Source organism: Panicum hallii, chromosome 9, assembly GCF_002211085.1.
Source record: "Panicum hallii strain FIL2 chromosome 9, PHallii_v3.1, whole genome shotgun sequence".
In the NCBI taxonomy this organism is placed as follows: Eukaryota; Viridiplantae; Streptophyta; class Magnoliopsida; order Poales; family Poaceae; genus Panicum; species Panicum hallii.
In genome coordinates this window covers 11,012,343-11,027,341 of record NC_038050.1, presented here as the reverse complement: position 1 = coordinate 11,027,341, position 14,999 = coordinate 11,012,343, and the positions used below count along the sequence as shown (strand labels likewise).

Here is a 14,999-nt window from a genome sequence, read left to right as displayed (position 1 = left end):
AGCTTCCGTGTGTGGGCGCGCCGCACTGCCGCCAGAGAGCTGCACCGCTCAAAAAAAAAACAGATAACTGCTCGGAAAATTTCCTAACCAAATTGTCAAGTTTTACACAACAGATATGAACAATTGTGTGTATCATCCAGATAGCTGGCTAAAGAGTCACCTGTAACACCAGCGACAGCCAAGCTTCGCTCAACAGTTAAAAACAATGCCCTCTTCTCCTTTGGAGCTGGTGCCTGTATCAGCTATGATTCTATGAACATGATGCAAAAATAAAAGGAAAAAAATAACTAAGCCGTGAGCCAAATGTTTCCTCAATCTAAATCAATAGGGGGCTCATGCTTCACCCGAGGATCTTAGGAACAAGGGCCACCACTTGTTGACAGGTGAATCACTCTTCCGAGGAACAGAACTACAATGCCGATCCATTCCTTTGCTTCAAAAGCATGAAGTTGGCCCGACGATTAGATCACCAGAAAGGAGCAGGCTGCTCCCAAGTAAACCTGCTCCATGCAGCAATTTATCTTGCTTTGGTTACAAGATCTCAGATCCTCATTAGTATCTTTCTTGCACCTTGTTGTCAGTTGTCATGACCAAGGTGGATGGTCCTGTTCCCTTGTCTCTGGAGGGTGTGGCTTCCACCCTGGTTTCTCGTCCCAGTACATGTCATAATATATGTGGCCGATTTCACGGAACTCTACACAGCACCATAGGCCCACATACCTCTTCACACGATCCCGGAACTTCATCTCCACAGCCTGGTTTCAGTAATTTGAGTTCAGGTGGAAACATTTTATCCAGAACATTAGGAAACAATGTAAAACGTGTATAGCAGCTTACTGCATCAGCAAAACCGCCGAAGGCATCAACCATAGATGAGAATTGTATGGTTTTGACACTCTTATATGATGAGAATATATTCAACAGCTGCCAAAAGAAAGGGAAGAAAGCCGCAAACTTCAGCATATGTCATTCCAGTAGCTGTCAAACAATATAGCAAATTTCCTAGCTTCAAGAAACAACAGTACTTCTGAGTTTGCAGGAAACGCTTTAAGTTTCACCAGTTCAGTTATATTTTGCTCTTTCGTTCATAAAGGCTTTCCCTAGCTTTCTCCATAAATTATATGTACAAGAAATCAAGGAAAATAAGGAAACCCAAAGGATATTATTACAATGTGAGCTAAGTCTGATTATGTGACAAGGACTGTTGTACTTTGTACTAAACTGAAACCACGTACTGCAGGAAAGAAATAACAATTTACCTTTTCTTCAGTGCTATTTCTTGGTAAAAGAAGGGGTCTGTGCTTATCAGTTCTATTAACTGCGGAGCATCTGGAGCTATGATCATCACAGAGTTGAACCTCGAGCAACGATTCTTTCACCTATTTGAACACTCCAAATCAAAACAATTAGGGGACAAGTTAACTTTTCTTGTTGCCAAGCATTCAAGGTGAAATGTAGAAAAGGCAGCAAATCACTTAATATTACCTCTTGAGGTAGTGATGGATTCTCAAGAAAGGAGTACTCTCTGAAATCAATATGCGGACCAAACTCTTCCTTGGGCAAGTCCTTCAGCATAACATGCACCTGTGCCATGAAACTATTGATTAAGGAAAATTTCTTTCATAACTGATTTACAAATAGCAGTTAAATATTGTGTTCAAACCTTCTATAGAGGATATTTTGATTGCGCTCAAGGTCAATAAACCAAATTTGAGGGAGGGAGGGAGGAGAAGGGGAGAGGAAAAACATGGTATGCAAGGAGGGAGGGAGGGAGGGAGGTGATTGAAAAAAAATGGCAAGCAGGGCCATCTAAGCACAGCCAGTGGTATGGACTGACAACACCACAAACCAAATACAGAACCAACCTCAGGGGTGAAGTGATCCGTTATTAGAAGCTGAGCTGGCAGTGCGGATCTCAGGTTTTAGAAATAAATAAATATATGTTAAAAAAATAGGCTCACTGAAACGAGAGTTTTCCTTACAGAATTACCTCAAACACATGATCCATTGGGCAGAGAAAAGGCTGTCTGGTCATTGTTCCTTCCATAACTCCAGGATGTCCAAACCACATTCTATCAAGCCTGCACCATAATGGAGGCATTACCTAAAAGTACAAACTGCAGTCAGAAAAGGGGCATCAAACACGGATGAACACTAACAAAAGCCAGATAATACTTAAAAAATTTCTACTACCTTCAAAAGCAATAGAAGATAAAAATATGATGATTTTGTCTTATTGAAAGCAAGCATCTAGTGTATGTAGATGTTGAATATCTAATTTTTCACCATAGTACCTCTACCTTTCCAATTGTGGAAATTTTGCTGGTACAATGGAATTGTGAAATTTGTATTAAGGAGAGATGGAACACTACATTCAAAAAGGTGACAACACAATAGTAATCCTTAAAATCAGGCAAGCTATATTTTTTGACAGAAACCAAATTAATGAAGTCAACAGTGTGGGGGCAAATCATGTTCAGTGATATGCTTCTGCTAGGTATGCCCATTTACCCCCAAAATCAAGCAAGTGAACAGAAAACAATCATGAAGCATGAAGGAAACTAGTATCGAAAAGAGAAGTTTCACCTACCAGTGTCCGTTTTAACAAGGACGCGATTGCAAGTGCAGTTCTTATTTGTTTCAGCTGAAAATTTTCAAGCAACTAATTAGATTTCTTTTAAAAATAATATTAATAATAGACATAAAACCGGTAATTTGATCAAATATACACGGAAGAAGATACCTGATAATTAACCAACGCAAAATGGGATTCAACAGTATGAGCACCATCTAATAGCAAACTTTTTGGAATGTTAGGTTTAAATGACAGGAAACCTCCTGCAATGGGACACCAAGCTAAGTATCGGAATGATGAAATAGTAACAAGTGCAAAGTATAACAGTACTTTTACAGTCCATTTCAACGCAGTTGAATAAACCATTCACAAAAGTAGAATACAGTTTTCTTGTGACAGGTATAGACAGGGTACAGACCTGGAGAGTCATAATATGATGGCCGATCAAAGAAAAGCATTGCCTCTCGCAATCTATGGCGCTTTCCTTCAGTACCCGCATACTGAAAAGTAGTATGAACTGCATATGGTTCCAAATGAAGCTGCTTATAGATGCCCTGATAATCCAACAAGATAAAGACAGCAGGTTGATATCAATACCACAATACAAACATGACTGGAAGCAGGGGAAAAACTAGCAAACAGAATGCAAACAGAATATCCAAAGAGCAACAAGCACACTCAAAAAATTACAAGATACAACTATTATCTAACAAAAAAATGTTTTCACATGCAAAGTTTCTAATTGGCAGCTGCAAACAAAGAAATACTCCTACCTGCACAAAATACGTGTGTCCGCTGCAAAATATACTAGCCGGTAGTACTCCCAACTTCAGTTTCCCATCATAAGAATATACAAGATCATCTTGTCCTTCAACTGGTTGTCCAAAAACTTTGTGTACAAGATCATTAAAAGCATTCTGGTCCCATAACTTATCATCAGATAGGACTAAGTCTTTCCAATCCTTTGCCAGCCTTTTAGAAGGTTCAGTGGGCCGCCAATGGAAAATACCAATATTGAATGCACCAGTAACTGTAGATAAGATAACCACAAATGGCTGTTATGTTAATAATACATAATATTGGAATCTTCAGTTATGTAGTTCTCCAAAAGACGATAGAATAGTTTTCCTAGAAGTTGGGAATCACTTACCTATACCACTGCATTTAGATAATTTCGTAGAATTATAAAGAGATACAAGAGTGGGAATTGACATGCCTGAGAGTTGTGGGTGAAGTACAAAATTAATAAATATGAGAGTGAAATCATATTGTTGGACTTGGAGCCATGGACCATGGAGACTGGATGGTATATGTGACAAGGTCCATAAGTACCTCCAATAGACCAATATCTTAAGTTTTAAACAATGCCTAGGGCAGAAAAGATTGTGAAGATAGTTATCAATTGTCTAACTCTACCTAAAAAACTGGGTGAACATGACTCACGCTTACAGGAATTTAGATGTAAAATTACTAAAATTTAATAGTGATAGCATGATTGAAATGTGCATCCTATCACTTAATGCTAGTGAAACACATGACCATGCTGAGCTACTTAGCTGTCTTCATCTACATAGAAAGGAGTGCTAAGCAAGAGCATTTGTTCACAAAGGTCTACTGAAGGTGTTTGGTACTTGGTTCACATATACTTCACAAAGTAGATACATGAGTTGTGCCTTGCTGTCACTAGTGAAAATGCTGAATGTTGTGTTGTTCGTGCATAAATGCAAGTTCATATCGAAGTTCCAAGACAAGCAGTACAAGGGAAATGCCAAATGCTACAGAATCATTAGCACGCAGCTCATGCAGTTCCTAACATAATGTTCAGTTCAGATAGTAAACAACAAATAAGTTAAAAAACTTCTTTTGGCATGATTATTATAGTCCGGTGCAGATCACACCATTTCTCCTGTCAACGCTCAGAATTGAATAGAATATGATGCAATCTGTTACTTGATTACTTCTGATCAGAGTAGAGACCGTAACAAACACACGCGATGTCTGTGGTTAGTAATTACCTTCCCTCCAGTTCTCCAGGCTGTCGTCGGTGACGGTGGGTATGACCTGATCGCTGGACGTCAGGAGATCCGCGTCGGGGTATCGGGCGAGGTAGGGCAATGGGTTCTTGAGCCACACCATGTCCGTGTCGCACATGAGCAGCTCGTACCCGAAGGGCAGGAGCGCGTTGATGAGCAGCACCTTCTCCCTGCCCATCTTGTGGAACGTGGGGGAGCCCCACCCGGCGTCCTCGGTTGCCATCCTGCTGCCCATGTCGAAGACGGGCACGCCCCGGAGGTAGAGCTCCCGCAGCAGCTTGGTGTCCATGGCGCCGACGAGGAGGTTGTCGACGCCGAGGTCGGTGAGGTGGCGCACCCAGGTGAGGATGAAGTCGAGGAAGGCGTAGTTGCCGAAGGTGACGACGATGGCGCCGTCGCGGGCGCGGGCGGCGACCATGTCGCGGGTGAGCCGGAACGCGCGCGGCGAGGGCATCCGGGACTCCCGGGGCGGGGGCTTCCAGATGGGGCGGTTGTACATGGTCTCCGGCAGGGCGGGAGCGGACCGGGAGAGGTTGGCGGCGGCGGCGGGGGTGGTGGGGAGGGGGAGCGGTGGCGTGGAGAGGGAGGAGAAGGAGGAGAGCAGGAAGAAGAGTGCGGAGACGGCGAAGCCGCCGAGCACGGCGCCGTAGATCCCGACGAAGACAGGCTTGGTGGACTCGCCGGAGCACCGCGCCCCCATTTTCCCCGGCGGGGATCGGGGTCGCCGGAGGCGGAGGCGGGGTCAGCGGGCGGTGGGGGCGGCGGGCATTCTGCGGAGTGAGCGGGCGGCGACCAAGGAGTGGGGCCCGCTGGACGGCGGGTGCACGGTGGGTCCGGCTCGAGTGCTCGACGGCACGGTCGTGTCGTACACGGGGTATTGGTCGGTAGGAACTGTGGCGTCCCCGTTACGGGAAAGCTGCGGGCACGTACACGTGGGTCCCGGCTCAGCACGCTGCCGTGCGGGTCAGCGAGGGTGAATGTGGGCCCGCAGGTCAGGTACACACTACACACTCACAGCCCACACCAAGGAAGCATTTTGCGATCGTTTCGTTTTTCGTTAAGGAGCCATCTTGTATTTTGGTTTTGACCGGTCTTCGTGTTCTTTCTTTAGGCAGATCACGAGAGCCTCATTAAATCACGGCAGGATAACAATTCCTAACTAGTTGAATACCCCGCGCGTTGCTGCGGGATAGCATTGGAGATATACATGTATATAAGATATATGATTAAATACTGAAGTCAATATAAGGATAAGTTGAAGTTGCTGAAACTCATAAAAAGAGAAACCATAATAGGTAATAAGGTTGCTTTAATTTTATTCTAGGAGGAAATGGAAATGTCTGCATCATTTTGTGAAGTGATTGGACTTTGTATCGACTATCTTGGATAAGTGAAGTTATGGATTCTCCACTATCGTTATCTGCATTTGTGTAGGATAATAGGGTGTTAGTAATGGGTGTGATAAAAATGAGTGAGGGAGTGAGGGATGTTAGCACTTACATTATATTTTTGACGTTTTGCATCATCTCCCGTGGATGGTGCATGTGTTTCGCTGAATTGAGTGGTGTAATATCAATACCAGGCAAATTGAAATTTTTTTTAAAATTGCAATAAGTAGGAGTGCTTGCACAACTGTGTACCTATGATCAAAGTCTATAGTTCTCTTCGCAGCAGAACTTGGTTTTATGTTGAAAGCAAAAAAATGAAATAGTTAGAACATATTAGAAATACACATGAGGTAGTTAATTTAAATTGTAATTATTTAAAAAAACCTGGTGACGCTGGATGTGTCATTAGTTGCTGGAAGAGGTAATATAGGCGATGTAGGTGTATTCTGAAAACACATGTTTTCCATAAGATATGGTAATAAATATGACATGATACATTCAGAATAGTTGGCTAACCTCATTATGTGACAGAAGTGATGTTGAGGGTGGTTTGTCGATTAGAAAACTCTTCCGGATGACATATTTAATGGAGAAGTTTGATGACATATCAGTACTCATTCCTATATGGAATAGTCTTATTTTCCCAACAGCTGTTTGTAAAGACGCTGCATGGTCTGTTGCATGTATCTTCATGTTTTGAGAAGCTTGGTATGCATTACGCTCTACTAAATCTTCAGCTATGGAAGAGAAAGCTATTGCTTCTATGCTTCCTGTATCATCTGTAAGTGCAAGAGGAAGCTTGAACCTGTTGTACTGATACAATGTTAGCAATGTGACTAATATGTTGGTTTGGAATTTTTTGAAAACATATTTGAGAAATAAGGAAGTTACATAGGCATGGGCTGTGAAGTAGCACAATCACATCTTGGAGTTTCTGAAATGCTGTTGTATCCTATTTTGCAAGTTAGGCAGGCTTTGTAGTACCATTTTATTGACGGTACTATGGCTGTTATCTTTGCGATGCAGCTATATGTAGCACCCCTCTGTTATTTGCATGGAAGAGAAAGGAATGAGAATATGCAGTAGTATAATTTGGTTTAGGACAAACTCATTGTCAGGATAGAATAGTAAAGAAAGAGCAGACTATGTTTGACTAAACAGTAAACAACTCAATGTACGAAAATTAGCTCAAAGTCACTGCTACAGAAGTAAGGTAGCAGTTCCAGAAATCGTTATGTGATGAGGAACATGTAGTGTTACCTGGAAAGAGGAAGGTTGCAGTGCAGTTAGCTGCTCAATCTTGTATATTTGACCAGCTGCTTCAATTGGTGATTTTTGTAGAATTTGAGGTAAATGTCGTTGTAAAGCTGGAGGTTCCCATTGGTAGCTTGAGAAAACATTGGTATGTATGTATTAATTTGTTTGCTATAGTTTTTTGTTTCACTAATATTGGAGATGGACATTTCTAGAAACATACCTTTCACGAAATTTGACGATTTCCTGAAGGTCCGAGTCAATGAATACTTGAGTTGCAGAACTTGATGATGCCTCTATTTGTCCTATAAAGTATGATGGTATTATAGAGGGCATATATGCATAAGGTTAGTTTTGAAAAAGAATTATTTAAATTACTAACCTGAAAAGTTTCCTACAGTTAAGCCTGCAAATATTGCCACCACAATTCCATTTTTGGATTGTTGAATGATGTTGTCCCCATCAAATGATTCACCATGTTCAGACCAGAGGAGCAATTGTTGCGTTTGTTCCCTATCATAGTACAAATATTCATAAGAAGGATAGTGGTCAGGTTGCTAGAAAATCATATCTTTGTGAAGATGCATACTCTAGGTCACAAATTTGGATTTTTCGCAGTTTTTTATTTGATGTAGGGCTAGCAAAGTCATATGGACCAACATCACTGATGACTCCAATTAAATCTGTATAAAAGGAAGCTTTGTTAAGATATATCGGTACAAACAATTCCAGGTAAAGATAGAAGGGCATGAAATACCTATGAGGGGTTTTGAGCGGATGTTTTTTGATGGAAGTTGATCAAATGGGCATAAATTGAATGCAAATCTGGGGATGGTTCCTCCTCGTGTTTGAAGACGATTAACCGTCGAGGTGTGTTGGAACTGGAGCATGTAGTCCTGATGGTGATATATATATGCCTTTTGTTTTGTATCAACAGCAATGAGGTTTGCAAACATATAGACAGATCCTTGAGTGATTGAAGGTCGAAACTGTTTTTCAAGTTTTTTGGGGACACTAATGTGAGCCATTTTTCCCTGGATCCAAAAGGAAATGGAGGTTTGATTATGCTTAATCCATATAAATATGTGCAAATTAGCTGGAAAAAATAAAGTAAGCCAATAGAGAATGTACATCTTCGTCAAGGATGACACCATCAATGCTAATGAGGGGATCCGCAGCTCTAGAGTTCATATTTTTAGAATCCCATAGTCTTGTAATGCGGGCTAAGACCTTGCAGTTTTGCTGCCCTGAAGTAATGTCTGCAAGCTTTGTCATTGAGCTCATGTCTGAGGATCGTCTGAAAGAAGGGCGAAGATAAATTAGAGGAATTTATAATGAAATTACATAACAAAAATAGCAAGCAGCAACTGGAATGTAACTGAAGAAAATACCTGTAACAATAGGTTATGATACTGGTCAAATTTGTGAGAAGACTTCACCATATACTATGTTATGAGTGCAATCTTCAAATAAAGGAGGGCTGTTTTCAATTAATATTCGCAGACCCTTAGGTGAAGTTACTCGGGAAAAAGCAACATATAATTGACCATGTGAGAAGATAGGAGATGGTAAATATGCACCGACTGTGTTTAGTGTTTGTCCTTGGCTTTTGTTGATGGTCATAGCATATGAAAGTCGTATCGGGAATTGGCGACGTTTCAATTTGAAGGGCCATTTGGATTGATTTGATGTAGTAATAATGCGAGGAATGTATGCTTTTGAACCCCTGGCTTTTCCTGTGATTATTTCACCTTCAATGACACGAGTTGTAAGCTGAGTGACAATTAGTCTGGTCCCATTGCAAAGGCCTCTGGAGGGATCAAGATTGCGTAGAAGCATTATAGGAACACCAATTTTCAATTTTAGGACATGCTCTGGAAGGCCATTGATTGTAATAGTATTCAGGAATTCAGTCGGGTATAGTGACTCCAAAGTAGAATGGTTGGCTGAGGTGTCGTCTATTGAATCTGAGCTATAGTATGACATCTCATATGTTGTCAGCTGAGAAATCATTTTATTGTTTATTTCTGTCACAACTTCATTTGTAGGAGCTAAAATTGCACGATCACAGAAGTAAGATGGTATATCTGTAGGTTGACATCCAGATGAGTAAACAAAAGAAATCAATCCATCAAGATTTCTATAATCTGGGTGCAAAAGAAGCGATTGTGGTATTTGTATGTAAGTACTGCTGGGTTCATTTTGGATCTGAATAAAAGGCTCTGTACCATTCCCAACACGTAGAAGCCATTCAGAAAATAGCCGAAGGTCTTCTCTGTCAGAGGGTGTAAGAAATGTTGATGTTAGTCTCATATTTTGAGTCAACTGTAGAACTATGCAGTGCCGCCATAAATAAGAATTAACTATGCAAGCTCTTAAGATTTGGTGTTTTGTTGCATTCTGGACAACAGGAAGAGTTTGTCGGAAGTCTCCACCAAGTGCAACAGTTATACCACCAAATTGTTTATCTTGTGCATTAGGTCTGTTCTCTGAAAGTATATCCCTAAGTGAGCGATCCAATGCCTCAAAAAGATACTTATGGTTAACTGGTGCCTCATCCCACACAATTAGAGATGTTTGCTGAATAAGTTCAGCAAGATGTGTGTTTTTCTTAATACTGCACATAGAATTCTCACGTATGTCCAGAGGAAATTTAAATCGTGAGTGTGGTGTTCGACCACCTGGAAGTAGTAGGGATGCAATTCCTGATGATGCAACAGCTAGAGCCAATTTTCCTTTGCTCCTAACAAAGTTAAGCAAAGTTGTCCATAAGAAAGTTTTTCCTGTACCTCCGTATCCATAAACAAAGAATGTTCTGCCTTCATTATTCATAACAGAACTGGTAATGGCATCAAAAACATCCTTCTGATTGTTATTTAGCTTTGGAATATCATTAGCTACAGATGCTTCCAAGATAGGCATATCATAGCTAAGCTCATCTAATATAAGTCTATTGTCTGAGGATGCAGTACCAATATATTCAGGGATGGGTAAGTTAAAATGAGATAAAGAATATCCAGCATCTTTCAATAACTTATCCAATTCAAATAGGAGGGAAGAAGTAACGAAGGAGTCCAGAACAAAATTATTTGTTTGGGAAGAGTTGCGATTGATCTGGTATAAGATATCTTCACTCATATGTGATGCATGGTCGTCAAAAAGTTTTGAAGGATTTGTTACTTCGCAAAATAGCAACAAAGTGACAAAAAGTTGTCGCAATTGTTTAGCTGTGGCCCACTGTGCAGCATCAGTGAGAGCATGGGACCACTCTTGATCATCTCCAAGAAGACCTAAAGCCTCACATGTTGCACAAAATGTAGGGTACTGGTGGCCTCCTAAAGTTTGTATTTCAGAGAATGATTTTGCGCCTTTGACTATGTGGAGTAACATGCGCAAATAATAAGTTTCACCCTTTGCAGGATTGACATGTGCTATACGACCAATTTTGTTGGATCCTTTTCGTGTATCCCAAAATTTTCCATTTGAATGCCATGTGAAGTACTCAGGAAATTCAATGTATGTGCGTTCTCTTGCTGCTGGGAATTGATTGTTGGCTTCAAACCATGCAGTGAGTTTAGTAATCAAATTGTTTGGATTTTCAATGACTTCTTCAAGATCATCTTCTTCTGTAAAGACAACGCTATTTTCAAAAGGTAGGTGGACAGGGAGCCTCTCTACTGATGGATCTGTATGATGGATGTCATATTGAAGCAATCGCCAAGCAGCATCATGTGGTGTCACATAACGACACTCTAGATAATTCTGTATTTCATTAATAGTGTCATTGGATGAGCCTTGGGTTGAAGAATTGCCATGAAATCCAACTCTAGCACAATCAAATCCTTTTGTTACATACTTGAAAAGGTACTTGTGCATACCATCATGGTTAACTCTCTCTACATTTATGTGAGCTTGATACTTAACTACCAGGTCAACATTGTGAGGAACAATAAATGTGTTGTCAATATCAACATTGTTTTTGGTGACAACTAAACCATTTTTAGGGCGGGCATACTGGACAAAACCATTTTCAAGGATGGTTGTCTTCTCACAAAACTGTTTGGGGTAGAATTTGGAGCATTTTCCTTCAGACATGCATGGGGAAGAGGTGTTTAGAGCACCGCAAGGACCATGGACCATGTGGGAAGAAACAGCCGCATATCCAATTGGATCGGTTGTAGGATCTGGCAGTTGGGCAGAGATGAAGTTATCTATCATTGCAGCATCAAAGGGCCCTTCTTTTGCTAACCATATAATAATATGCACATGGGGAAGACCACGTTTCTGGAATTCAATTGTGTAAACAACTGCACATAGATATCTTGTTTTTAGAGATAGGGAAATTAAGTAATGTGAACAAAGCATGGGTAGGGAAATTTTTACCTGCATTGATGGGGCCAAAGAATTTTCTCTTCTTTATATCATCCATTAGAATATTAAGTTTCATTTTGAAAATTCGATCGATAATATCTGGTCGGTCAGAAGGTTGGAGGCCTGGAGGTAGAGCCTCCATAATTTCGGGCCAAGCAGGATTAGAAGTAAATGTGATGAACAAATCTGGGCAACCATGCTTTCTGCAAATCCCTATGCAATCTTGGTATTTTTGATATAAATAGCGAGGGCTTCCAGTAAATGAGGCTGGTAGAATAATTCTTTGGCCAACGGAGGAAGCAGATCTAATACCACTTGAAACAGAGTTTGCTAAACTGTTGTATGGTGCTGATCTGTATTTTCGCTGGAAACTTGGGGTTCGATAGTGATCAATTCTTTCTCCCTCAACTGAGCAGTAAGCATCCACTTCATATGCTTGGGTTAATCTTCCACACCTTAATGGAGTGTTGAAATCTGATGGCCTATCATGTAGCCTATAAGCAAAGTACTCAGCCATAGTTGCCTTTGAACGCTTGACAGAGAGAGAGCTTCCTATTTGACGATACATAAGTGATTCATGGTAACCATCCTCTCCATATGGAAATAATATTGGATATTGCATGGCCATGAACTTGCAATGTTGTTCATTTATTCGCTGCAACCTTGAAGAGCGATCCTCTATGATGATATCCCTACCAACATCAGTTTGGCCAATATCACCAACTATCAGACCAACAACTTCAGATGCGACTGGAGCACTATAGATATCTCCATGTGCATCCGCTTTACCAAATAGCCTAATGTGGTACTGATCAGATGAATCACCTAATAATCTTTCTCTTGCTGTTCTAAATAGCTTGACAATTGGATTGTGCATGTCTAACATTTCTATGAGAGAAGCAACGATATTCTGATTGGCGTGAAATGGAGCGCGTGAAGAAGATGAAGCAACATTTATTCGATTGGAGACCTCATGCTCTGTATCAAATATGTACAGCTGAGCATATTCTGGTCGATGGCCTTCAGATGGCACTAAAGAACCCACTCGATGGCAGACCTGACCACTTATCTTGAAAACATATGGAGCACGGCCATCATTTATGGATTCAATTACTTTAGCTCCCATTGATGTCATTGCAAACATGGTGTTGTACTGTCGGATATGGTCAAAGAAGTGTCTTGTAAGAGGGTTTCCATGTTGCGTTAACAAATCTAGAAGGGGTTGTGGGGGAGGCTGGTATGGTGGAAGAAGGATGCGGCCATCTTTACAACATAAATTATATTTTGGGTTTGGTGTGTTCCTATCACGCCGAAGACGCTCTTCATACCAAAACAAAGCACCACAATGTTGACAGGAACAACGGGGACCTCCAAGATTTAAAGCACTGAAGATTGTTCCTAGGAAAATATGCAGGTTAGAAGAATAAGATGTTGAGGTTAGTAGGTCACCTAATTGAGTCTGTAATGAGAATTATTACTTTTGTGGTTAAATATTTGATTTGAAGTTGTTGGAATAGACTCTGATGAATGGGAGGCTGTGATGGTACCAATAATACGGTGCTGGGTGTGTGAGGCTGATGTCGATATCGGTGAAGGAGGTGTCCGAAAGGTGTCCAAACTTGTAGTGTTTGATGTTAACATCGAGGAATCTGTAGGCAATTTTATAGAAGATATTTATTTGCATAATGCTAAGGAGCAGATTGGATTGTGCGATGAAGCAAAAAAGGGTTAAGTAGAAAATATCTAGACAGACCTCCTGTTCTCTTAGCATACATAAGCATCCGTCGTTTAAGGCGATTTTGATGAGCAGCTGCAATGTCAGGTTGCGGAACCAAAATTTGTGATGCACGGCGGCGTGGACGGCCACGGGTAACTGGACGTCTTGAAGCACTTGGTCCTTCGTCCATTATGAACTGATTTCACATGGTTTTTTTGTATTTGGGAATGAATAAGACTGAGGTAGGAATTTCTTTTTTTTTAAAAAAAGCAAAGTAGCAGAATAACACTAAGTATAATATTTCAATTTCATCAAAGGTGTCACTGCAGTGTACACGAAGTAGTACTAACCTGATTGCATATGTCTTTTAGTATTTGGGAATGCATAAGACTCAGGTAGAAATTTTTTTGATTAAAATAAAGGAAAGTAGCAACAGAAGACTGAGCACAATATTTAATCAGAGGAATGACTGCATTGTAAATGAACGATTACCAACCTGAGGCTTGCGTATCCACGATCAGGAAGAGGTGGTGCACCTGTCCCAAAATGAGATCTAGAATGGAAGAGTAAACTAAATTAGAATGCAGTTAGAAATAATCAGAGAAATCATTAGTACGGTAGCAAGAATGGTTTATACATCAGTAATAACCTAAACCAAATAGGAAAATGTTGGATATGCTAGCTAAACATTTCAGCAAACATTTAAGAAGCATCAAAGCAAATAAAGAAGAACATTAGCAATTTAATGTATCGAGAAGGCATGATTCAAAGAGACTGAACAAAAAGGAATAATGGAAGGAATATGTCCCTGTTAGAGGCTGACGAAACGGAGGGGGATCTGTAGGCGGAAATGAAGACCAAGCCAGCACAGCAGCCAATAGTAGAACACTCGTGGGAGCAGCAAGCTGGGAGTCGCGGCGGCAGCACAGAGGAAGAAGAGAATATCGACATAACGGAGGAAGAATAGAAGAATCGCAAAAGTAATTGCATCAATTGTTTGGGGGCTGGGTGCCGGGGTTGGAAAAGGGGTGCAGGTTTGGAGGGAGGCCGTGGCTAGCGGTCGGCAGTCGGCTCGACGGAGGCGAGGGCGTGGTTGCCATCCGGCAGGCGCTGGAGGTCGAGGCCGCGGCCGCGGCCAGCAGTTAGCCCGACGAAGGCGAGACGGCGGCCGGCAGTTAGCCTGAACGGCGTGGGTGCCGTCCACCGTCCGGCAGGCGCTGGATGCCGGTAGGGGCAACGGTGCCAGCCGCCAGGCGCTGGATGCCGGTGGGGGTGGGGTAGGAGGAGGGCGAGCAACTGAATAGGATCGGCGTAGGAGGTAGCCTGAGCAAGTGGTGCAAGCGGTCGGCCCCGACGCTCGACGACGGTGCCGGCGGCGGGGGCATTGGCGGCGAGTAGGCAGTGGAAGTGGTCGGCTGCGACGGTGCCGTCGGCCCGCGACGCCGCGGTGACAGTGCCAGCGGCCTAGGTGTTGGCGGCGAGGTGAAAAAATAAAGGGAATCAAAACAAAAGAAGAATTATCATCTCTTACCTCAACACACAGCAGACGGAGGAGACATATTGCTACACTGCCGGTAGCAGGAAAAAATGCAGGGGAACAGGAAGGATCCAGATGCGCTGGGGAAGAGAAATAGAGTAGTAAAATCTGTTGGGGAAATAAA

At 41.8% G+C, this 14,999-nt stretch overlaps 1 protein-coding gene across 1 annotated transcript; it reads right to left on the bottom strand.

Moving 5' to 3' along the window:
• Positions 1 to 57: 57 nt before the first annotated feature.
• LOC112877099 (arabinosyltransferase XEG113) lies at positions 58 to 5,430 on the bottom strand. The gene is made up of 10 exons (XM_025941304.1): positions 4,591 to 5,430; positions 3,349 to 3,605; positions 2,994 to 3,129; positions 2,744 to 2,838; positions 2,591 to 2,644; positions 1,991 to 2,104; positions 1,486 to 1,584; positions 1,260 to 1,379; positions 838 to 924; positions 58 to 755 (listed from the first exon to the last, which is right to left on the bottom strand). Exons 1-10 carry the CDS (start codon positions 5,306 to 5,308, stop codon positions 585 to 587), a joined length of 1,851 nt encoding a protein of 616 aa, XP_025797089.1. The 5' UTR covers positions 5,309 to 5,430; the 3' UTR covers positions 58 to 584.
• Between the last annotated feature and the right edge of the window lie 9,569 nt (positions 5,431 to 14,999).

Coding starts and splice junctions, on each gene's coding strand:
- LOC112877099 (XM_025941304.1), bottom strand. CDS start 5,308: ATGGGGGCGCGGTGCTCCGGCGAGTCCACCAAGCCTGTCTTCGTCGGG. Junction 2,839..2,993: donor ATCATATTATGACTCTCCAG/GTCTGTACCCTG, acceptor GTCCCATTGCAG/GAGGTTTCCTGTCATTTAAA. Junction 1,380..1,485: donor ATCCATCACTACCTCAAGAG/GTAATATTAAGT, acceptor GTGTTCAAATAG/GTGAAAGAATCGTTGCTCGA.